Source organism: Ranitomeya imitator, chromosome 9, assembly GCF_032444005.1.
Source record: "Ranitomeya imitator isolate aRanImi1 chromosome 9, aRanImi1.pri, whole genome shotgun sequence".
Lineage (NCBI taxonomy): Eukaryota > Metazoa > Chordata > Amphibia > Anura > Dendrobatidae > Ranitomeya > Ranitomeya imitator.
Genome location: NC_091290.1, coordinates 133,436,722 through 133,462,614, shown reverse-complemented (window position 1 = coordinate 133,462,614; position 25,893 = coordinate 133,436,722). Strand labels below are relative to the sequence as shown.

Sequence of the window (25,893 nt, the reverse complement as noted above, 5' to 3'; positions counted from 1 at the left end):
ATGCATGGACTGGCCGCAGAGTGGGACAGCCTCATAAAAATACATGGAGCCGTCAGACCCGTGGCCAGTCCGTGCATTAGTGATCCGATTTCAGACCGATTTGTACGGACGTCTGAATGAGCCTTAATAATGATTTTTTAATGCCGGCATTAATATAATCCAAACCTGAGGTTTTCTCATTTATCCGGTGACAGCCGGCATGTTTACACAAGCCGATAATCAGAGTCACAGATTCACTTTCCCGATTATCGGCTTGTATAAAACGGGTCTTGAGAGCAAAAAAGGGTAACACGTGACTCAAGGATCTAAGGTTTGTTACCAGGAGAGCACATGGGTCTGCATAGGAGCTGATCCATTTTTTTTTTTTTGGATTAGCGTATACAGAATGTTATATTTTTTGGTTATTGGTATTCTACAACAAAAGCAGCAACTGTGTTGAGTAGCATCAATTTTATTGACAAAAATCATTTTCTATATATACAAGGGGATAAATAATAGCAATAATTCTCTTAATAAATAATAATGTTCCTCTGGCTCCCCCTCCCAGGTTACAGATCTTTTCCTTTTGGATCCCACTTGTTTTGCAGTGATTGAGTGGTTTGAGGATAAAATGAGTATCTAATACTCGCCACGATCAGGCCAGCATATAACTTGCCCATGTCATATCTAGAACCCCTGCTTTTATTAAACTGGTCTGATAACACCATACGGTAAAGTACTGACCCCCCCTGACATGCATTTTTGCACGTTTTTTTTTCCCCTTCCTCCCCAAAGTCCAATGGTGTGAAGAGCGAAGGTTCACAGCATTAACCCTTTCTGCACAAACCCATAGGGCTTTTTAAAACTAGCAAAATTAAAGTGCAGGATAAGAAAGGAAAAATACCCCAGCACCTTAGTGAAAAGAGACTTAGCGAGGCACTGAATAATCCTATTAGAGATGCCAGAGGCTGTACATTTTATATACAGTAGGCTGGAAAGATCTGTAGGGTAGTAATAAACCTGCGTTGTCCATGGCAGTGCCTGCATGGAACAGCATGAAGAAGAAACCATAGGACCGAGTCCTATATATCGAGCCTTCCTACAAGTGACGCCTGTATATGGGAATTATAAAGAAGTCTCTGCTGGAATGGTCGCCATTAGTCTGGAATGTCTCGTTTTAGCGTCTTCTTATCCAAGGGTGTTAAGATGGTTCTTTTCAACGTTTTGTGCCACTTCTGTCTGTACATAGTTGTCCCAAGCGTGAGGGTCTCTCTCTCACTGCTGTCATTTATCCTCTCCAGGCTCCTGTGTCTGTTTCCGGACATTCAGCCTCATACATCGGGGGCAGCTTGTTGAGTTGTCATAATAGCAATCCCTGGAAAAGAAAAATTATCAAGAAAAAAATAAAATACAGAATATAAAAGTTACCTCTGCATAAAGTATAGTCACAGGAACTGTGCAGACATTGATATCAGAAGGCGAAGATACAGTGCTGTGCAAATTAATTGGGACAAAGCAAAAGAATAAAATGTTATAATGCACTGTTACATACTAATTCTGAAAATTACCTTTTTCCACTGGCTAGTTGACCAAGATTTAGTTATTACATATAAAAACTGGTTTGAATCACTGACTGGTAACCAACTTACGATTTTACTTAAAAAAGGCTTAGTCCCAATTAATTTGCACAGCACTGTACACCAGCGGCCACACAGACCGAAAACTATAGGGACTAAATATGGCCACCTAATTATAAATCTGAATCAACGGGGGCGTAAAAGGAAATATTTATCCGGGTGTTTAATGTAAATATGACAGATCAGTATAATGCAGAGACATATAAAAGATCTCACCTGTGGAAGACGGCGGCACAGTCCTGGCACACAGATGTGTGGCTGTCAAATGGGAATAAAATGTCTCCTTCCTTGCACAGTTCACACACGAAGCCCTTAGCCTGGCAGCGCTGCAAATGTAAAGATCACATCATAAACATGACCAAACCTTCACCTACACAGACCAGATCTTCACTGGCCCCAGGGCAAAGACAAACTGATTTATTTTGCTATGCTATGAATGTAGCAGCTTGACTACTGATCCATTGAAACTGGAGACGCAGGACCCCGTTCTCGTGATAGGTGGGAGTACCAGGGGTGACTTATAAATCAGACACTTATACAAGGTATTACCATGTACTACAATGTCAGGCAACCCGACACTGCAGCATCCCATCTATACTAGAAATGAATATTCACCCAGTGTAAGTGGACAGGTTGACTTTAAAGGCTATGGATGCTTTTGACATGAAACAAATGATTTTCACATGTTAGTGGTTAGTTAATAAAATTGAACTTTGTTTCAGTCTGCAGTATTCATTTTTTCATTACTTTAAAGCCCCTTGATATGCAGTTTGCAGCTCATCCAAGCTTCAGATTTTTTTTCTAATGTGAATCTATCTCCCAGGAATACAGACTGGATGTGAGCTCTGTGTATCTCTCCCAGTAATATAGGCTGGATGTGAGGTCTGTCTCTCCTGGTAATATAGGCTGGATGTGAGATCTGTCTCTCTCTCCTGGTAATATAGGCTGGATGTGAGATCTGTGTCTCTCCCAGTAATATAGGCTGGATGTGAGATATGCGTGTCTCTCCCAGTAATATAGGCTGGATGTGAGCTCTGTGTCTTTCCCAGTAATATAGGCTGGATGTGAGGTCTGTGTCTCTCCCAGTAATATAGGCTGGATGTGAGCTTTGTGTATCTCTCCCAGTAATATAGGCTGAATGTGAGGTCTGTGTCTCTCCCAGTAATTTAGGCTGGATGTGAGCTCTGTGTGTCTCTCCCAGTAATATAGGCTGGATGTGAGCTCTGTGTGTCTCTCCCAGTAATATAGGCTGGATGTCAGATCTGTGTGTCTCTCCCAGTAATATAGGCTGGATGTGAGGTCTGTGTGTCTCTCCCAGTAATATAGGCTGGATGTGAGCTCTGTGTGTCTCTCCCAGTAATATAGACTGGGTGTGAGCTATGTGTGCCTCTCCCAGTAATATAGGCTGGATGTGAGATCTTTGTGTCTCTCTCAGTAATATAGGCTGGATGTGAGCTCTGTGTGTCTCTCCCAGTAATATAGGATGGATGTCAGATCTGTGTGTCTCTCCCAGTAATATAGGCTGGATGTCAGATCTGTGTGTCTCTGCCAGTAATATAGGCTGGATGTGAGCTCTGTGTGTCTCTCCCAGTAATATAGGCTGGATGTGAGCTCTGTGTGTCTCTCCCAGTAATATAGGCTGGATGTGAGCTCTGTGTGTCTCTCCCAGTAATATAGGCTGGATGTCAGACATGTGTGTCTCTCCCAGTAATATAGGCTGGATGTGAGGTCTGGGTGCCTTTCCCAGTAATATAGGCTGGATGTGAGCTCTGTGTGTCTCTCCCAGTAATATAGGCTGGATGTGAGCTCTGTGTGTCTCTCCCAGTAATATAGGCTGGATGTGAGCTCTGTGTGTCTCTCCCAGTAATATAGGCTGGATGTGAGCTCTGTGTGTCTCTCCCAGTAATATAGGCTGGATGTGAGCTCTGTGTGTCTCTCCCAGTAATATAGGCTGGATGTCAGATATGTGTGTCTCTCCCAGTAATATAGGCTGGATGTGAGGTCTGGGTGCCTTTCCCAGTAATATAGGCTGGATGTGAGCTCTGTGTGTCTCTCCCAGTAATATAGGCTGGATGTGAGCTCTGTGTGTCTCTCCCAGTAATACAGGCTGGATGTGAGCTCTGTGTGTCTCTCCCAGTAATATAGGCTGGATGTCAGACATGTGTGTCTCTCCCAGTAATATAGGCTGGATGTGAGGTCTGGGTGCCTTTCCCAGTAATATAGGCTGGATGTGAGGTCTGTGTGTTCCTCCGTGTAATATTAGCTAGATACAGGACTTGCAAACATCTGCAGCACAAAAATAGTACATTGTTTAATAAAACCTTATTTGGAATTCTGCTTAAACTTTTAACATTCAAAAAGCGAATGAACGATAAAGAGAAAAAAAAAATCCTTACGAAGGTGGTAACATTTTCACGTGCAGACAGCATGGATGACAAATGCTGGTACAGGTCCGACTACTGGGAGCCCCACAATCACTAGTTGTATGGCACAGAGGCCAAGCGTGCAAGTTGCCACTCCATCATTTGTTTCCATAACTCCCATAGACAAGACTAGAGAACCAGGTGCATATGTGACCACCATTAATATCCCACCTCACAGTCCAGCTTAATGTGCTTAGCAAACATGGTGTGTATGTCTGTGAGGGAGGCGCCGAGCCGTCCGCTGCTGACATCCAGAAGATCCTGCAGGGAATACATGTCATCGTTCTCCACAAAATGCTGCCGATCTTGGAGCTGGAAGAAGAAGACAGCATGAAATAGAAAAAAAAACGGTTTTTACGTACCGGTAATAGGATTTTACAGAGTCCACGACAGCACCCACAACGAGAGAGGGGATCCGCCCACCTTCCGGACAGGAACCTACAGGTTAAAAAGGGGCGGTCCCCCTCGCCCTCCAGTTTGTGTTCCAGAGTACAAGGGTTACCGCCAATGAATCAGTACATGACAATATCATATTAAACAATACTAAATACCACCACCTCTATAGAGTGAACTCTACGGCACACCTTCCAACAGAGTGCAGGAATAAGTAACTAAATACAGGGGGAGGAATGTATGGGTGCTGTCGTGGACTCTGTAAAATCCTATTACCGGTACGTAAAAACCGGTTTTCCTATCGCCACGACAGCACCCACAACGAGAGACTTTCAAAGACTATTTAACTGGGAGGGACCACAGCACTAAGTACTGAACGGCCAAACTGTAAGCTGGAATTAGCAGATAGATCAAGGCGATAGTGCTTATAAAAGGTGGAAGGTGATGACCAAGTTGCCGCCTTACATATCATTTCAATGGGGACATCTGCCTTCTCCGCCCAGGATGATGCCATGGCCCGAGTGGAGTGCGCCCTGATGCCTTCTGTTGGTGTTACTCCCTTGGCAGAATAAGCAAGACATATCGCTTCTCTAATCCATCTAGCGATAGAGTTCTTCGTGACACCAGAACCCTTTTTCCGATTCTGGAAAGAAACAAACAGAGCCCTACTCTGTCTCCAGCTTTGTGTCCTATCCAGGTATTCTAATATCGCCCTCTTTACATCTAGAGTATGATATTTTTTCTCCTCTTCTGAACCTGGATCTTCATAGAAGGATGGTAAATAAATCTCCTGACTTCTATGAAATTTAGTTGCTACTTTTGGTAAATATGCAGGATCAGGCTTTAAGACAATCTTATCCTGGAGAATTATTAGATAGGGAGGATCTACTGATAACGCATGTATATCACTGACCCTCCTGGCAGATGTTAATGCTAAGAGTAGAGCTGTTTTTAAGGTTAAATTTTTTATTGAAATAGAGTCTAATGGCTCGAACGGAGGTTCAGTCAACGCCTCAAGTACCAAATTTAAATCCCAAGGGGGTATTCTTACAATATGGATTGGGTTAGAACGCTGACATGCCTTAATAAATCTAGCAACCCATCTATTACCAGCTATATCACTGTTATATAGAGCTCCCAAGGCTGAAACATGAACTCTTAGAGTGTTGACCGCTAAGCCCAATTCCCAGCCTTTCTGAAGGAATTCTAAAATAGCTGAAATCGGAGCCTTATCTCCTAATGGTTGCTGATGAAACAAAAGGAATTTTTTCCAAATTTTCGAGTAGATCTTTGTAGTGACCTCCTTTCTACTTTTCAATAAAGTAGCTATTAAAGCGTTAGAGAACCCCCTCTCCCTCAGAAGCTCCCTCTCAAATTCCAGGCCGTTAAGTGAAGAGTCTCCAAATTTGGATGAGGAAATGGACCCTGAGAGAGGAGTTCCGGAACCACTGGCAACACCCAGGGATCGGTCACAGACATTGTCATGAGGAGAGAGAACCAAGGCCTCCTGGGCCAGAAGGGGGCGATTAAGATCACTCTGGCTCTTTCCTCCCGGATCTTCCTGAGAACTATCGGAATCAGACACTTTGGGGGAAAGGCATATGCCAGCTGGAAGTCCCAACGGACACGAAGGGAATCCACTATAAATGGTTGGTCTGTTATATGTAAGGATGCGAACTTCCTGACCTTCATGTTCCTCCTCGTAGCAAACAGATCTATTGTCGGCAACCCCCACAGATTGACTATCTGATCGAATATCTGTTGGTTTAGGGACCACTCTCCCTGACGAAGGGAATGGCGACTGAGGTAGTCCGCCTCTATATTGAGTTCCCCTCTTATATGTACTGCCGACAGGGATTGTAAGTGTTTCTCGGCCAGGGACAATATCTGTGCTGTAGTGGTCATCAGGGATCGAGACCTTGTCCCCCCCTGATGATTGATGTAGGCTACCACAGTCATATTGTCTGTTTGTATCTGTACATGCGTATTCCTCAGGGATGGTAGTAAGGAAAGAAGAGCCTGATAGACTGCAGTAAGCTCTCTTAGATTCGAGGAATTCTGGGACTCCTGACTCGACCATCGCCCTTGGGTTAGAATGTCTCCCATATGGGCTCCCCAACCGAACGGGCTGGCATCTGTTGTAACTGTATTGTTCGGAGTGATGGTCCAGAGAACTCCTTTTGACAAATGTGCTGGATTGAGCCACCATCTCAGATCGTGAAGAGTGGCGGGTGATAATTTGAACTTTCTGCTCAGAGCACCGTGAAGATCTTTTTCTGCTCGAAGAACTTCGTACTGAAGTATTCGGGTATGAGCCTGAGCCCATCTTACCGCCGATATACACGCAGTCAAAGATCCTAGTAGAGACATTGCGTCTCTTAAACTTAAGTTTGGAGCTTTTCTTACGGCCGTGATCCTTTGAACGATCTTCCGCTTCTTCTCTTCTGGTAGGAAGGATGACTGATCTTCTGAGTCTAGAAGAACTCCTAGGAACATTTGACGTCTTGTGGGTTCCAGTTTTGACTTTTCCCAGTTGATTATCCATCCGAGATCCTGTAGGGATGATATTATGGCATTTACCCTAGACGTACACTGGTCAATTGAATTTCCTACTATCAAAAAATCGTCTAGATAGGGCACCACAAGGGTTTCTCTTTCCCTAATATGGGCCATTACTTCAGAAACAACCTTAGTAAAAACTCTAGGTGCCATGGACAGGCCAAAGGGCATTGCCAAAAATTGAAAATGTTTAATCTGATGGTTTACCCATACTGCCATCCTGAGGAATTGCTGGTGATTTCTGTGAACTGGAAGATGGTAGTACACATCTTTTAGATCCAAGACCGACATGTAGCACCTAGGAAACAAAAGCTTAGTTGTTGACTTAATGGATTCCATCTTAAAAGCGTGGTACTGAAGATATCTATTCAATTTACGTAAATTTATGATAGTCCTAAAGGACCCATCAGGTTTAGAGATTAAGAATAGCGGAGAATAAAAGCCTGTCTTCTCCTGATGTTTTGGTACTTCTTCAATAACTCGCTTTGTAAGCAATTGTTGAATCTCTAATTCTAAGGCCTGTTGTTGGGCCGGAGTGTCCAGTGATGTTATCACAAAATGATCTGGGGGAGTTCTCAAAAATTCTAATTTTAATCCGGACTCAACCACCCCCATTATCCAGGCACTAGAAGTAATCTTTTTCCATCTATCTGAGAAGAACTTTAGTCTTCCCCCTACTGGTAGATCTGTTCTATCTGTAGTTACGTCTACGTCTTGAGAAAGATGAAGGGTTCTTATAGTATCCACCTTTCTTCTTATGATCTGATGTTTCCGAATCGCGATTATACCCCTGCTGGTCTGGCTGGAATCTCCTGAAGGGCATGCGTCTTCGGAAGGCGTTCCTAAAAGTGGGATTAAACGTTTTAGGAAATCCCTTCTTCCTATCTTCTGCCTTTGCAAGGATGTCATCCAGCACCGGGCCGAATAGGTACTCACCCCTACATGGAATGGAGCAAAGTTTGGCCTTAGCCTGGGCATCCCCCTTCCATGTCTTTAGCCATAGAGCCCGTCTGGCTGCATTCGAAAGACCTGCCGATCTTGCAGCCAATTTCAGAGAATCAATTGAGGCGTCTGCTAGATAAGCTGCTCCTTCTCTGACCTGAGACAGGGAATTCAGCAACTTATCCCTGGGTACCTTCGCTTTAAGCTGCTCCTCCAGCTGAGTCACCCAGACCATGATTGATCTGGCCGTACAGGTGCCTGCAATAGCCGGCTTAAAGGCTCCAGATGATGACTCCCATAGTTTTTTAAGGAGCATGTCAGCCTTTCTGTCTGAAGGATCCTTGAGGAGCCCTACATCTTCTAACGGAAGTGAGGCTGTTTTTGAAGTAGAGGCTACTGCCGCATCTATTTTAGGAACCTTCATCCACTGTGACAAAGTGTCATCTTCAAAGGGGTACCTTCTTTTTGCCGCTGAAGGTAAGAACCCTTTATCCAGCTTGTCCCACTCCCGTTTGACCAGATCTTTAACAGAATCCACCACTGGGAAGGCTTTCCGACTTCTCTGGCTCATCCCTGCGAACATGATCTCCTGGGTTGTTTTTGGTTCTTTACTCTCTGCAACCCCCATAGTTGCAACGAACTGCCTTAATTAAGGTTTCCATACCCTCCATGGAAAAGCAAGGTCTTCCCTCCTCATCTGAAGAGGATGCCGAAGAACTTTCCGAACACTCGCCTTCTTGTACTGAAGGGCTGGAATCGGACACCAACTCCACACTGCTTTTTTCATGGCGTCTGGTTTTAAGGGATGATTTTATTTCTTCCCTAATTACTTCCCTCAGATCCGATACCCGGAGAGGGGCCTCTTCTTCTAACATACGACATATGCATAATTGGCATAACTTTTTAACATAGGTGTCAGGTAGAGGCTCTGTGCATACAGCACACTGCTTATGCTTGGATTTGGAGACCTTTTTCCCCTATAATAAAGCATAGTGTAGAAAACGGCTGTATCAGGCAATGGTTTACATATTACACTCACCACTGCTGAAAAAATGTAGAGTACCGGTTTTTGAGGGGGCGAGGCGCGACGTGACGCTGGTTTGCCAGGATCCTGCTGCCCACGTTCGCCGCTATGAGACCTGTGCTCTCCTGCCTGTCGGTGTTCAGCGTCTCCTGCTGAAGACATATTGCCGCACACACATCTCACCTGAGCGCTGCTCCTTTTCAAAAGTCCCACGCTCCTCCTCCCGGTCTCCTCCGGAAGTCGATCGATCACTTCCGGGTCATAAGCGCCGACCTGCTCCCGCAGCGTCGCGCGCGTGTGGACGACCCAGGGCGGCGTGCCTTCCCCTGGGAACGCCACTTCGGCATTCAGCCGCTCCTTGCCAGACGAGGGGGGAAGCTGGACACAGGACTTCCCCCGACGCTGCTTCCGGGCCCCCGACTCTGCCGTTCTCACCCGGACACCGCACAGAGGCTTGGCGGACCCGGGTAGGTGAACGAGACCTGTAGGCTCCCGCCGTCCGGACAGGAACCCAAACTGGAGGGCGAGGGGGACCGCCCCTTTTTAACCTGTAGGTTCCTGTCCGGAAGGTGGGCGGATCCCCTCTCTCGTTGTGGGTGCTGTCGTGGCGATAGGAAAAAATACAATCACACGGTACAATGTTACCGTAACTGACATCCTGACCTGTAGCAGCAATCGTGCCTCCATCGCTTCTTTACAAGTGATGAAGTACGGCTTCATGAGGAGGATATCCTGACGTAGCTTCTATGCAGGGGACACGATGGCAGAAAAAAAAGCAATTACTAGTACTACTACTATTGATCCCAATTCATATAGAAAGAATTGTGCATAAAAAAAAAAAAAAAAGAAAAACAGCAAAATGCGGTAATAATTTGCTCAAAATTACTATTGATCCATAATGTAAGCCTGGATATAGCAGAAAGTATTAAGGCTCAGCTCTTACCCGAATCTCTACCAGCTCTTCCACGTAGTTAAACAGCAAAGGGTTAATTTCCCGCAGCCTCAGCACCGGACGTCCCACCATCAGGGCCAGGTAACGCATGCTGCAGCGGGACACCTGCGGTGGAGATTGCAGGAACAAAGATCAGATTTGGCCACGATTTCGCTTGGATATTGTTCCCTGCTCGATGGGGGTCAGGATGGCTGGTGGTCACAACAGACAACAGCTGGACCCCCAGGGATGCCTTGTTATTTTGGGTCTATCCCTATAGAATCCCCAATAGTGGCATAAACTATCGTCTATGGCATCTTCTGCCATTTTTTTTTTCTTAATACTGGGAATATGACCGATCCAAGCGATGATGTGCTAGAGATGCAATCCATGCCTACCTTACGTGGTTCAAAGTCCCAGTTGTGAATAACGCGGGCTGGGATGACGGCCAGATCATTCCAGTGGCAATTGCTGCAGTAATACTGCCCAGTGTAATCGCACTGCCGGGCCTCGCTGGGGACGGTCCCTGTAACAGGAACATCAGACAAAAGTAAATGCAAAGCCAGAATACTGATGTTTACAGCGGGCCTGGTCCCCATTATACTGCACGGAACGAAGAGGTTCTGAAGAAGCTGCGGTGCCATTCATAAAACCCTAACACTTACATAGCCAAGAGCTTAACTGGCAAAATCCAGGGGAAGAGTGGTGCCAAATCTGTCTGGCAGCCACTTATCCGCTCCTAAATAAAGCTCTGTTGACTCCCGTCTGCATGTTTTTTTAGGTAGCTGTCGTACGGATGATTGCTTAGTTTGTAAGTGTGCAAAATCGTGCGGGACAGGTAAGAAAGGAGATGAAAATTTATAGAACTCCCATATCATACACCGTCCCTTAGGCTTAGCAAAAAATCATTATCGGCAGCACATTGTCCCGTGTAAACAGGACTTATGCTGCCAAGAACTTGATGATCAGCAATGTTAACGATCGTTCTGTGCGAACGGAATGTCCGCTGGTCGTTAAACGGTCGCCGATCTGCTGGCAAGAAATGACCAAAGGAAATATATTCCATAAGTCCAAACAGAACAATGCTTCTCAGTCATTGCTGATTACATGCGTTGGGTGTAGTATACGGAGAAATGCATGTGCATGCGGAAAATCTGTGTTAAATGCTGTGGTGTCTGGCCCTTTAAAGGGTTATTCCACAAATCAGAAGTTATCCTGTATCCTCAGGACAGGGGATAACTTGCTGCTCGCTGGCGGTTCTACTGCTGCTGGGACCCCCCGGTGACTGTGAGATTGGGGCTCTGGAACATACTAAGAACAGACAGCACGTTTTGGCTTTGTGATGGACCTGTACTTACGCAGTGAAATGGGCGCCCTGCACTCAGCACAGCGGTAATCCTGACTGTCCAGTCCTGTCTCTGGGCAAATGGTCAACTCGTACTCGGACTGATGACTGACTTTTGATCTGACGCAGGGTTTGGTAATGAGGTTCAGACATTTGCTATGACAACGATAGTAACAACCTGCAAAAAGAAGAGGGTGTGAACGCTGGCCGAGATGTGCGTACTAGAAGATACGATAAGTTCCCCACATGGTTCTAAAGGTACCTTCACACTGAACAACGATAACGATAGCGATCCGTGACGTTGCAGCATCCTGGATAGCGATATCGTTGTGTGGAGCTGGAAGTCCAGAACTTTATTTCGTCGCTGGATCTCCCGCTGACATCGGTGAATCGGCGTGTGTGACGCCAATTCAGCGATGTCTTCACTGGTAACCAGGGTAAACATCGGGTTACTAAGCGCAGGGCCGCGCTTAGTAACCCGATATTTACCCTGGTTACCATTGTAAATGTTAAAAAAAAAAAAAAACACTACATACTTACATTCCGGTGTCTGTCGCATCCCCCGGCGTTCTGCTTCCCTGCACTCCTCCTGCATCCTGTGTCAGCGCCGGCCGGCCGTAAAGCAGAGCACAGCGGTGACGTCACCGCTCTGCTTTACAGCCGGCGCTTACACAGTGCAGGGAAGCAGAGCGCCGGGGGACGCGACAGACACCAAAATGTAAGTATGTAGTGTTTTTTTTTTTTACATTTACAATGGTAACCAGGGTAAACATCGGGTTACTAAGCGCAGCCCTGCGCTTAGTAACCCGATGTTTACCCTGGTTACCCGGGGACTTCGGCATCGTTGGTCGCTGAAGAGCTGTCTGTGTGACAGCTCTCCAGCGACCACACAACGACGCTGCAGCGATCGGCATCGTTGTCTATATTGCTGCAGCGTCGCTTAATGTGACGGTACCTTAACATGAAGGCTTTATGTCTTGACAGTGAAGTGGGGGGGGAGACCTGCAGTGACTAATGGGACAGCGAGGGAGGGGACCTGTCGTCACTACTGGGACAGTGCGGGGGGTTTAGAACCTACAGCGAATACTAGGACAGTGGGGGAGAACCTGCCGACACTACTGGGACAGCGGGGGGGGGGGCTTCCATCACTACTGGGACAGCAGGGAGAGGGAGGGAGCTGCAATCACTACTGGGACAGTGGGGGGGGGGGGGTAGGACCTGTAGTGACTACTGAGACAGTGGGGGGAAGACCTGCCGTCACTACTGGGACAGGAACCCACATCATAAAGTAGTACAGCATCCGCCTCCCCTAAAGGTAAAGGGGGGTCATTCAGCTTTAGTTTGTCTGAACAGAGCCACCAAGATCAGTGACCCGATGTGTACATGACATGGACAAAAAATTGGTGTAAATTTACCTTTAACGAATGCAAAAAAAATCCAAAAAATGGCATCTTATAAACTGTGGCCTTGCATTCTCCCTCACCTGTACATGTATACCAGGTCTGGATCAGGCCCCAAATAAAGGTGCTGCACTTGTCACACACTTGTTTTACACTTTTACTCTTCTCCTTGTAGAATCGATGTTCTAATATAATGCGCATATTTGGCTCATCCTCGTGTGGGTCCTGGAAAATGTAAATAAAATAATGTGAATAGTGGAGCCGAGAAAGTAGACTTAGGGATTGTTCACACGTAGCATTTTTTATTATAGGATTTTTTCTTGTCTAAAATTATTTTAACCCCTTCATGACCCAGCCTATTTTGACCTTAAAGACCTTGCCGTTTTTTGCAATTCTGACCAGTGTCCCTTTGTGAGGTAATAACTCGAGAACACTTCAACGGATCCTAGCGGTTCTGAGATTGTTTTTTCGTGACATATTGGGCTTCATGTTAGTGGTAAATTTAGGTCAATAAATTCTGTGTTTATTTGTGATAAAAACGGAAATTTGGCGAAAATTTTGAAAATTTCGCAATTTTCACATTTTGAATTTTTATTCTGTTAAACCAGAGAGTTATGTGACACAAAATAGTTAATAAATAACATTTCCCACACGTCTACTTTACATCAGCACAATTTTGGAAACAAAATTTTTTTTTGCTAGGAAGTTATAAGGGTTAAAATTTGACCAGCGATTTCTTATTTTTACAACGAAATTTAAAAACCATTTTTTTTAGGGACTACCTCACATTTGAAGTCAGTTTGAGGGGTCTATATGGCTGAAAATACCCAAAAGTGACACCATTCTAAAAACTGCACCCCTCAAGGTGCACAAAACCACATTCCAGAAGTTTATTAACCCTTCAGGTGCTTCACAGCAGCAGAAGCAACATGAAAGGAAAAAATGAACATTTAACTTTTTAGTCACAAAAATGATCTTTCAGCAACAATTTTTTTATTTTCCGAATGGTAAAAAGAGAAACTGAACCACGAAAGTTGTTGTCCAATTTGTCCTGAGTACGCTGATACCTCATATGTGGGGGTAAACCACTGTTTGGGCGCACGGCAGGGCTTGGAAGGGAAGGAGCGCCATTTGACTTTTTGAATGAAAAATTGGCTCCACTCTTTAGCGGACACCATGTCACGTTTGAAGAGCCCCCGTGTGCCTAAAAATTGGAGCTCCCCAACAAGTGACCCCATTTTGGAAACTAGACGCCCCAAGGAACTTATCTAGATGCATAGTGAGCACTTTAAACCCCCAGGTGCTTCACAAATTGATCCGTAAAAATGAAAAAGTACTTTTTTTTCACAAAAAAATTATTTTAGCCTCAATTTTTTCATTTTCACATGGACAACAGGATAAAATGGATTCTAAAATTTGTTTGGCAATTTCTCCTGAGTACACCGATACCTCACATGTGGGGGTAAACCACTGTTTGGGCACATGGTAAGGCTCGGAAGGGAAGGAGCGCCATTTGACTTTTTGAATGGAAAATTATCTCCATCGTTAGCGGACACCATGTTGCGTTTGGAGAGACCCTGTGTGCTTAAACATTGGAGCTCCCCCACAAGTGACCCCATTTTGGAAACTGGACCCCCCAAGGAACTTATATAGATGCCTAGTGAGCACTTTAAACCCTCAGGTGCTTCACAAATTGATCCGTAAAAATGAAAAAGTACTTTTTTTTCACAAAAAAATTTTTTCGCCTCAATTTTTTCATTTTCACATGGGCAATAGGATAAAATGGATCCTAAAATTTGTTGAGCAATTTCTCCCGAGTACGCCGATACCTCACATGTGGGGGTAAACCACTGTTTGGGCACAAGACAGGGCTCGGAAGGGAAGGCGCGCCTTTTGACTTTTTGAATGGAAAATTAGCTCCAATTGTTAGCGGACACCATGTCGCATTTGGAGCGCCCCTGTGTGCCTATGCAATGGAGCTCCCCCACAAGTGACCCCATTTTGGAAACTAGACCCCCCAAGGAACTTATCTAGATGCATACTGAGCACTTTAAACCCCCAGGTGCTTCACAGAAGTTTATAATGCAGAGCCATGAAAATAAAAAATAATTTTTCTTTTCTCAAAAATGATTTTTTAGCCTGGAATTTCCTATTTTGCCAATGGTAATAGGAGAAATTGGACCACAAATGTTGTTGTCCAGTTTGTCCTGAGTATGCAGATACCCCATATGTGGGGGTAAACCACTGTTTGGGTGCACGGCAGGGCTCAGAAGGGAAGGCACGCCATTTGGCTTTTTAAATGGAAAATTAGCTCCAATCATTAGCGGACACCATGTTGCATTTGGAGAGCCCCTGTGTGCCTAAACATTGGAGATCCCCCACAAATGACCCCATTTTGGAAACTAGACCCCCAAAGGAACTAACCTAGATGTGTGGTGAGCACTTTGAACCCTCAAGTGCTTCACAGAAGTTTATAACGCAGAGCCATGAAAATAAAAAAAAAAATTTCTTTTCTCAAAAATGATTTTTTAGCCCGCAATTTTTTATTTTCCCAAGGGTAACAGGAGAAATTTGACCCCAAAAGTTGTTGTCCAGTTTCTCCTGAGTACGCCGATACCCCATATGTGGGGGTAAACCACTGTTTGGGCACATGCCAGGGCTCGGAAGTGAAGTAGTGACGTTTTGAAATGCAGACTTTGATGGAATGCTCTGCGGGCGTCACGTTGCGTTTGCAGAGCCCCTGATGTGGCTAAACAGTAGAAACCCCCCACAAGTGACCCCATTTTGGAAACTAGACCCCGAAAGGAACTTATCTAGATGTGAGGTGAGCACTTTGAACCCCCAAGTGCTTCGCAGAAGTTCATAACACAGAGCAGTGAAAATAATAAATACGTTTTCTTTCCTCAAAAATAATTTTTTAGCCCAGAATTTTTTAATTTTCCCAAGGGTAACAGGAGAAATTTGACCCCAATATTTGTTGTCCAGTTTCTTCCGAGTACGGTGATACCCCATATGTGGGGGTAAACTACTATTTGGGCACTTGCCGGGGCTCGGAAGTGAAGTAGTGACGTTTTGAAATACAGACTTTGATGGAATGCTCTACGGGCGTCACGTTGCGTTTGCAGAGCCCCTGATGTGACTAAACAAGTCACCCCATTTCGGAAACTAGACCCCGAAATGAAATTATCTAGATATGTGGTGAGCACTTTCAACCCCCAAGTGCTTCACAGAGGTTTATAACGCAGAGCCGTGAAAATAATAAATACGTTTTCTTTCCTCAAAAATAATTTTTTAGCCCAGAATTTTTTATTTTCCCAAGGGTTACAGGGGAAATTGGACCACAAAAGTTGTTGTCCAGTTTCTCCTGAGTAAGCTGATACCCCTTGTGTGGGGGTAAACCACTGTTTGGGCACACGTCGGGGCTCAGAAGGGAAGAAGTGACTTTTGAAATGCAGACTTTGATGGAATGGTCTGCGGGCGTCACGTTGCGTTTGCAGAGCCCCTGGTGTGCCTAAACAGTAGAAACCCCCCACAAGTGACCCCATTTTGGAAACTAGACCCCCCAAGGAACTTATCTAGATATGTGCTGAGCACTTTGAACCCCCAAGTGCTTCACAGACGTTTACAACGCAGAGCCGTGAAAATAAAAAATCATTTTTCTTTCCTCAAAAATGATGTTTTAGCAAGCAATTTTTTATTTTCTCAAGGGTAACAGGAGAAATTGGACCCCAGTAATTGTTGCGCAGTTTGTCCTGAGTATGCTGGTACCCCATATGTGGGGGTAAACCACTGTTTGGGCACACGTCGGGGCTCGGAAGTGAGGGAGCACCATTTGACTTTTTGAATACAAGATTGGCTGGAATCAATGGTGGCGCCATGTTGCGTTTGGAGACCCCCTGATGTGCCTAAACAGTGGAAACCCCTCAATTCTAACTCCAACACACCCCTAAACCTTGTCCCAACTGTAGCCATAACCCTAATCACAACCCTAACCCCAACACACCCCTAACCACAACCCTAATTCCAACCCAACCCTAACCCTAAGGCTATGTGCCAACGTTGCGGATTCGTATGAGATTTTTCAGCACCATTTTTGAAAAATCCGCGGGTAAAAGGCACTGCGTTTTACCTGCGGATTTTCCGCGGATTTCCAGTGTTTTTTGTGCGGATTTCACCTGTGGATTCCTATTGAGGAACAAGTGTAAAACGCTGCGGAATCCGCACAAAGAATTGACATGCTGCGGAAAATACAACACAGCGTTTCCGCGCGGTATTTTCCGCACCATGGGCACAGCGGATTTGGTTTTCCATATGTTTACATGGTACTGTAAACCTGATGGAACACTGCTGCGAATCTGCAGCCAAATCCGCACCGTGTGCACATAGCCTAATTCTAAAGGTATGTGCACACGCTGCGGAAAACGCTGCGGATCCGCAGCAGTTTCCCATGAGTTTACAGTTCAATGTAAACCTATGGGAAACAAAAATCGCTGTACACAGCATGTCACTTATTTCTGCGGATTCCGCAGCGGTTTTACAACTGCTCCAATAGAAAATCGCAGTTGTAAAACCGCAGTGAAATGCGCAGAAAAACCGCGGTAAATCCACAGCGGTTTAGCACTGCGGATTTATCAAATCCTCTGCGGAAAAATCCGCAGAGGACCAGAATAAGTGTGCACATCCCGAACCCTACCCCTAACCCTACCCCTAACCCTAGTTCTTACCCCAACCTTAGTGGAAAAAAAAAATTATTTATTTTTTTTATTGTCCCTACCTATGGGGGTGACAAAGGGCGGGGTCATTTACTATTTTTTTTATTTTGATCACTGAGATAGGTTATATCTCAGTGATCAAAATTCACTCTGGAACGAATCTGCCGGCCGGCAGATTCGGCGGGCGCACTGCACATGCGCCCGCCATTTTGGAAGATGGCGGCGCCCGGGAAAGAAGACGGACACCGGCAGGCTCGGTAAGTATAAGGGGGGGGGGGGGGGGGGAGATCAGGGCAGGGGGGGGGGCGTCGGAGCACAGGGGTGGGGGGGCGTCGGAGCACGGGGGGGGGGGGAGCGTCGGAGCACGGGGGGAGGGGGCGTCGGAGCACGGGGGGAGGGGGCGTCGGAGCACGGGGGGAGGGGGCGTCGGAGCATGGATGAGGATCGGTGTGCGTGCGGGTGGATTGGAGCACGGGGTGGGGGATCGTTGTGCAGGGGGGTGGATCGGAGCACGGGGGGGGGGCATCGCTGTGCGGGGGGGGATCGGAGCACGGGGGGGGTTTCATTGGAGCACGGGGGGTGTGATTGGAGCACGGGGGAGCGGAGCACTGGACGGAGGGGAGCGCTGCACAGATCGGGGGGCGATCGGAGGGGTGGGGTGGGTGCACATTAGTATTTCCAGCCATGGCCGATGATATTGCAGCATCGGCCATGGCTGGATTGTAATATTTCACCCGTTATAATAGGTGAAATATTACAAATCGCTCTGATTGGCAGTTTCACTTTCAACAGCCAATCAGAGCGATCGTAGCCACGGGGGGGGTTAAGCCACCCCCCCCTGGGCTAAACTACCACTCCCCCTGTCCCTGCAGGCCAGGTGAAATTGGAGTTAACCCTTTCACCCGGCCTGCAGGGACGCGATCTTTCTGTGACACAGCATATGCGTCACAGGTCGGATTGGCACCGACTTTCATGACGCATACGCTGTGTCACAGGTCGGGAAGGGGTTAAGTATCTTAGGCTTGATACACAAGTTGTTTTGTTTTTGGTGGACAGATGCCAAGGCGTGCATCTATCTGTGGCCACATCCTGAGTGTATGTGCCCATCCTGAGTGTGTGGGCTCTAGCGCAGTGTAACCGGGTGAGAATCTTTCATGCAGCTGTAAGTAGCAGCAGAACGATGGCTTACCTTCAGCTCCTGCAACTTGAGTCGTAGATGAATGAGTCTGACCACTGCGTCCTTCTGCTTGTCCGACTGTTCGGGCAGCTCCAGGATCACCTGTTTACACTCCTCAATCGCCTGTCTCAACTGCTGGATGTCGGATGCCAGAAAGAGGCCCTTTAAGCCGAAAAGGAAGACAGATATGGCACCTGTTGTGTGTACTAGTCTGATATATCTATAAGCTTTATAACGGTGCACCCTTGCAGAACGTATTGTACCCTGCTCACCACCGGCCGGGAGAAGTGATCTTCAGAAACGCCCAAATCCATCACTCGCTCCGTGTACTGGAATTCTGATACACGCAGAGGAGATCCTGGTGGAGATTCTGAAAAAAAGAGGAGGAAAGGTGTCATGGGGGACAAAACTGGTGACCCCTAGAAGGTGTCAGACCTATGGTGGGAACAAAATTGGTAACCCCTAGAAGGTGTCAGACCTATGGTGGGAACAAAATTGGTAACCCCTAGAAGGTGTCAGACCTATGGTGGGAACAAAATTGGTAACCCTAGAAGGTGTCAGACCTATGGTGGGGACAAAATTGGTAACCCTAGAAGGTGTCAGACCTATGGTGGGAACAAAATTGGTAACCCTAGAAGGTGTCAGACCTATGGTGGGAACAAATTTGGTGACCCCTAGAAGGTGTCAGACCTATGGTGGGAACAAAATTGGTGACCCCTAGAAGGTGTCAGACCTATGGTGGGAACAAAATTGGTAACCCTAGAAGGTGTCAGACCTATGGTGGGAACAAAATTGGTAACCCTAGAAGGTGTCAGACCTATGGTGGGAACAAAATTGGTAACCCTAGAAGGTGTCAGACCTATGGTGGGAACAAAATTGGTGACCCCTAGAAGGAGTCAGACCTATGGTGGGAACAAAATTGGTAACCCTAGAAGGTGTCAGACCTATGGTGGGAACAAAATTGGTGACCCCTAGAAGGTGTCAGACCTATGGTGGGGACAAAATTGGTAACCCTAGAAGGTGTCAGACCTATGGTGGGAACAAAATTGGTAACCCTAGAAGGTGTCAGACCTATGGTGGGAACAAAATTGGTAACCCTAGAAGGTGTCAGACCTATGGTGGGAACAAAATTGGTAACCCTAGAAGGTGTCAGACCTATGGTGGGAACAAAATTGGTAACCCTAGAAGGTGTCAGACCTATCGGGGAGACAAAATTGATGAGTGCATAAATTCTCAGGACACCAGACGGGAGCCCTGCAAACGCAACGTGTGAATGAAATTCTAGAAATCTCATTCATTTTGCTGTTATTGTAGAACACCGCGTTTTTTTCCATATGAGAAGAGAAATGCATAAAAACCACCACGTGTGAGCGAGACAGTTTTTTTTATACAAATTTTACATTCAGCTTGTAAATTTCCCTCAATATTTGCAGTCCGAGACACTTATGGAACAGACGTAGCCTGGGAGCGTGCCGAGCGTTAGGTGCGTCCCCCTTCCTGAAGGACTGCACAAATCAAAGAAAAAGTGTATGCATAAAAAAGAAGGGGATCACCAAGAGATTTTTTTATGAAGTGTTATATAAGAATGCTTTATATTGAAAACCACCACATACAAAAACCATTAAAAACATTTAAAAAAATACACAACTCCGATTACAATCAAAAGAGTATGGGTCATACAAATGATGTGTACAATATAGAAGAGTCCTACATGCCATAATATTTGATAGTTAACAGACCTCTAAATAGTAGCCCGATGCAAAGATTTGCAGATAAGAATAAATAAATGCAGGATGGTAGCAATCACAAAATATATACAAAATATACCTGCTGCTGTCATATAGTAAATTTTAGATATTCAAGCCCTTCCTGAAGGACTGGCTATGCTTGCTTATTTCGGAGATGGTCAGGCTCTTATTAATATCTCACTTCTGAAATACGAACCCTTGGATGGCTCCTGCTCTCTGTCCTCCCGGGGATTTTCTTCCTCTCTTGGCTTATTGAAAGGGTTAAGATGACCCTGACGGAATCGGGCCAGCTTGTCATTGTATTCCATATCCAGTCACACTGCAAGAGAGGACCAACACCATATATACCCCAGGCACGACATACATCTTATAGGGTCAGGCAATAGTCTACATCCTAAATCCTAGTAATATCTGAAATAAATATATTTGCAAAGGAGAATAGCACCCACAATCGTTCAGCATCCCCATACTTGAAGCTCAACTTCTGAGACTGTTGAGGTTCTGCAGCAGCTGGGACGATGCACCTTCCCCAGTAATGGGGATGGAAAAGAGGAAGAATTAAAGAGAATATCCAAAATGTATAAAAAAAAAGTGTGCTAATATTAGAAATTCTGATAAAGAATAAAAAAAACATTACGCACTGCCACTCCGATGGTTCCCAGACATTCATCCACAGGACCGCTGCCGCCAATCACTAGCCTCAATCTGATTGGCTGCAGCGGTTGTGTGGATGTATATGATGTCATTGTTGGCACTGACCGGCAGGAATCATTGGAGCGGTCTAGGACTGTTAATGGCTGGGGACTTATTTTTTATTATTTCATCACATTTGCTTCTATTTGTTACTTTTTATGAAAACTCTCGGACTTTCCCGTATAGGGGTTTCCCAGCTTTATGTACATTGGCCTAGTATATGGTAGTAGGAGGAAAGTTTAACAACTTTCTATTATTCTTTTGACCTGATTCATCAAGCAGTTTGCCCCAGAGAATTGGAGTAAAACTTCCAAATACTATTTTTTTTTTCGCAACGCTCCTGGCTGGTTAATGAATTTGCCACAACATACTTCAACCCAAAAATCACTGGGCGGGATGAATCGGCCCCATGGTCCAATAATGGAGTTATCCGGGCGGCTCACTTCAGCCGCTCCCGCCTGGTCTTTTCCACCATATGTCGCATCTTGCGGCGCTCACCAGGCCGCACACGGTGTACGCCATCGATGCCAATAACATGAACTGCTCCCATGTGACCGGCGCAAAAAGCAAGGATGAGACTATGCGGGGGCTGCGGTGACCGCGGTACTGACAAGTATAAGATTTTATTATTTTTTAACCTCATCCCAATTCTCAAGAGTCCAGAAAAAAGGTGTTATCCTGGACTCGAACAAACTGAAGCCTGAAAATTGTGGATTGTGATGTTTTCAGGAAATTTATAACCAATTCAATTAGTTACAATCTGATTCTGATCTGTTACATTGTTTATAAATCGTACGAGAAGTGTCCTTATATATAATGCAAGGTATAAAGGGGGCAAATCGACTGCCACTGGCAGCATGGGGACCCCTGACTACACCGTGACACCCCAGATTACTCAATAACACCCCATGTTACCCCATATTATACCCTGACCAACTAGATTACCCAATAACACCCCATATTACACCCTCACACCCCAGGTTACTCAATAACAACCCATACTATACACTCACACCCGATTACCCAATAACACTCCGGTACCCCAGATTACACCCTCACACCCCAAGTTACCCCAATACACCCCAGATTACACCCTGACACCCCAAATTATACCCTTACATCCCAGATTACACCCTGACACCCCAAATTATACCCTTACATCTAATATTGTCCAACACCCATATTACACCCTGACCCCCCCATATTACCCAATAACACCCCATATTACCCTGAGATATCCCATATTACTCCATGACATCCCATATTATCTAACACCTCATATTACCCATGTCACACTATATTACCATGTAACACCCCATATTACAGCCTGTTACCTCCTAAATCCCCCCCATGACAGCCCATATTATTCCATGTCACCAAATATTATTCTATAAGGCCCCATACCACCAATGACACTACATATTACCCGTGTCACCCTAATTACCCAATAGCAACCCATATTATACCCTATATTACCCCATTACTCCCATATCACCCCATCTTACCACCTGACACTCCACATCACCCCCTATACCACCCATATTACCGCCTGACACTCCACATTGCCCCCTATACCACCCATATTACCGCCTGACACTCCACATTACCCCTATACCACCCATATTACCGCCTGACACTCCACATTGCCCCCTATACCACCCATATTACCGCCTGACACTCCACATTGCCCCCTATACCACCCATATTACCGCCTGACACTCCACATTACCCCTATACCACCCATATTACCGCCTGACACTCCACATTACCCCTATACCACCCATATTACCGCCTGACACTCCACATTGCCCCTATACCACCCATATTACCTGACACTCCATATTACCCCTATACCACCCATATTACCGCCTGACACTCCACATTACCCCTATACCACCCATATTACCGCCTGACACTCCACATTACCCCCTATACCACCCATATTACCGCCTGACACTCCACATTACCCCTATACAACCCATATTACCGCCTAACAATCCACATTACCCCTATACCACCCATATTACCGCCTGACACTCCACATTACCCCTATACCACCCATATTACCGCCTGACACTCCACATTGCCCCTATACCACCCATATTACCGCCTGACACTCCACATTACCCCTATACCACCCATATTACCGCCTGACACTCCACATTACCCCCTATACCACCCATATTACCGCCTGACACTCCACATTACCCCTATACTACCCATATTACCCCCTGACACTCCACATTGCCCCCTATGCCACCCATATTACCGCCTGACACTCCACATTGCCCCCTATACCACCCATATTACCCCCTGACACTCCACATTGCCCCCTATACCACCCATATTACCGCCTGACACTCCACATTGCCCCCTATACCACCCATATTACCCCCTGACACTCCACATTGCCCCCTATACCACCCATATTACCGCCTGACACTCCACATTACCCCTATACTACCCATATTACCCCCTGACACTCCACATTGCCCCCTATGCCACCCATATTACCGCCTGACACTCCACATTGCCCCCTATACCACCCATATTACCCCCTGACACTCCACATTGCCCCCTATACCACCCATATTACCGCCTGACACTCCACATTGCCCCCTATACCACCCATATTACCCCCTGACACTCCACATTGCCCCCTATACCACCCATATTACCGCCTGACACTCCACATTGCCCCCTATACCACCCATATTACCCCCTGACACTCCACATTGCCCCCTATACCACCCATATTACCGCCTGACACTCCACATTGCCCCCTATACTACCCATATTACCGCCTGACACTCCACATTGCCCCCTATACCACCCATATTACCGCCTGACACTCCACATTGCCCCTATACCACCCATATTACCGCCTGACACTCCACATTACCCCTATACCACCCATATTACCGCCTGACACTCCACATTGCCCCCTATACCACCCATATTACCCCCTGACACTCCACATTGCCCCCTATACCACCCATATTACCGCCTGACACTCCACATTACCCCTATACCACCCATATTACCGCCTGACACTCCACATTGCCCCTATACCACCCATATTACCGCCTGACACTCCACATTACCCCTATACTACCCATATTACCCCCTGACACTCCACATTGCCCCCTATGCCACCCATATTACCGCCTGACACTCCACATTGCCCCCTATACCACCCATATTACCCCGACACTCCACATTGCCCCCTATACCACCCATATTACCGCCTGACACTCCACATTGCCCCCTATACCACCCATATTACCGCCTGACACTCCACATTGCCCCCTATACCACCCATATTACCCCCTGACACTCCACATTGCCCCCTATACCACCCATATTACCGCCTGACACTCCACATTGCCCCCTATACCACCCATATTACCCCCTGACACTCCACATTGCCCCCTATACCACCCATATTACCCCCTGACACTCCACATTGCCCCCTATACCACCCATATTACCGCCTGACACTCCACATTGCCCCCTATACTACCCATATTACCGCCTGACACTCCACATTGCCCCCTATACCACCCATATTACCGCCTGACACTCCACATTGCCCCTATACCACCCATATTACCGCCTGACACTCCACATTACCCCTATACCACCCATATTACCGCCTGACACTCCACATTGCCCCCTATACCACCCATATTACCCCCTGACACTCCACATTGCCCCCTATACCACCCATATTACCGCCTGACACTCCACATTGCCCCCTATACCACCCATATTACCGCCTGACACTCCACATTACCCCTATACCACCCATATTACCGCCTGACACTCCACATTGCCCCCTATACCACCCATATTACCCCCTGACACTCCACATTGCCCCCTATACCACCCATATTACCCCCTGACACTCCACATTGCCCCCTATACCACCCATATTACCGCCTGACACTCCACATTACCCCTATACCACCCATATTACCGCCTGACACTCCACATTGCCCCTATACCACCCATATTACCGCCTGACACTCCACATTACCCCTATACTACCCATATTACCCCGACACTCCACATTGCCCCCTATACCACCCATATTACCGCCTGACACTCCACATTGCCCCCTATACCACCCATATTACCCCCTGACACTCCACATTGCCCCCTATACCACCCATATTACCGCCTGACACTCCACATTACCCCTATACCACCCATATTACCCCTATACCACCCATATTACCGCCTGACACTCCACATTGCCCCTATACCACCCATATTACCGCCTGACACTCCACATTACCCCTATACTACCCATATTACCCCGACACTCCACATTGCCCCCTATACCACCCATATTACCGCCTGACACTCCACATTGCCCCCTATACCACCCATATTACCCCCTGACACTCCACATTGCCCCCTATACCACCCATATTACCGCCTGACACTCCACATTGCCCCCTATACCACCCATATTACCCCCTGACACTCCACATTGCCCCCTATACCACCCATATTACCGCCTGACACTCCACATTACCCCTATACCACCCATATTACCGCCTGACACTCCACATTGCCCCCTATACCACCCATATTACCGCCTGACACTCCACATTGCCCCCTATACCACCCATATTACCGCCTGACACTCCACATTGCCCCCTATACCACCCATATTACTGCCTGACACTCCACATTGCCCCCTATACCACCCGTCCGCACTGCTGTACACAGCTCCTCCAGCGCTCACCTCGGCATGTCCCGTCACGCTGAGGCCTCTCCGTCCAGGAGCGGCCTTCCCCCGGTCCTCCTGCCGGCCCGGTGACCACTGTCCCCCCCCAGAGTCCCGGTGTCTCCGGTTGTCAGACGGGGCGGGGCCACCAGTGCTAGCACCGTGCTCAGTCAGCAGACGCTGGAGGCTCCT

General features: G+C 46.6%; 1 protein-coding gene and 1 long non-coding RNA gene across 3 annotated transcripts in view; one reads left to right on the top strand and one right to left on the bottom strand.

Moving 5' to 3' along the window:
• LOC138648988 (uncharacterized) overlaps positions 1-25,893 on the top strand; it is a 31,001-nt gene that overhangs the window by 1,144 nt on the left and 3,964 nt on the right. The window lies entirely within an intron of this gene.
• DEF8 (differentially expressed in FDCP 8 homolog) lies at positions 436-25,893 on the bottom strand. 2 transcript variants are annotated; one of them, XM_069739020.1, is made up of 12 exons: positions 25,720-25,893; positions 20,467-20,589; positions 18,795-18,892; positions 18,535-18,684; positions 12,717-12,858; positions 11,247-11,411; positions 10,287-10,414; positions 9,901-10,014; positions 9,621-9,701; positions 4,211-4,351; positions 1,833-1,942; positions 436-1,354 (listed from the first exon to the last, which is right to left on the bottom strand). In XM_069739020.1, the coding sequence occupies exons 2-12, from the start codon at positions 20,576-20,578 to the stop codon at positions 1,264-1,266; spliced, it is 1,332 nt and encodes a 443-aa protein (XP_069595121.1). In that variant the 5' UTR covers positions 20,579-20,589; positions 25,720-25,893; the 3' UTR covers positions 436-1,263. The 2 variants fall into 2 exon arrangements, with proteins under 2 accessions (XP_069595121.1, XP_069595122.1); XM_069739021.1 differs by lacking the exon at positions 9,621-9,701 and having other exon boundaries at positions 25,720-25,888.

Excerpts from the sequence above, each read along its gene's own strand:
- DEF8 (XM_069739020.1), bottom strand. The coding sequence starts at position 20,578 with ATGGAATACAATGACAAGCTGGCCCGATTCCGTCAGGGTCATCTTAAC. Across the intron at positions 18,893-20,466 it reads AGAGCAGGAGCCATCCAAGG|AATCTCCACCAGGATCTCCT; the intron begins GTTCGTATTTCA and ends TCTTTTTTTCAG. Across the intron at positions 1,943-4,210 it reads ACATTAAGCTGGACTGTGAG|CGCTGCCAGGCTAAGGGCTT; the intron begins GTGGGATATTAA and ends TTACATTTGCAG.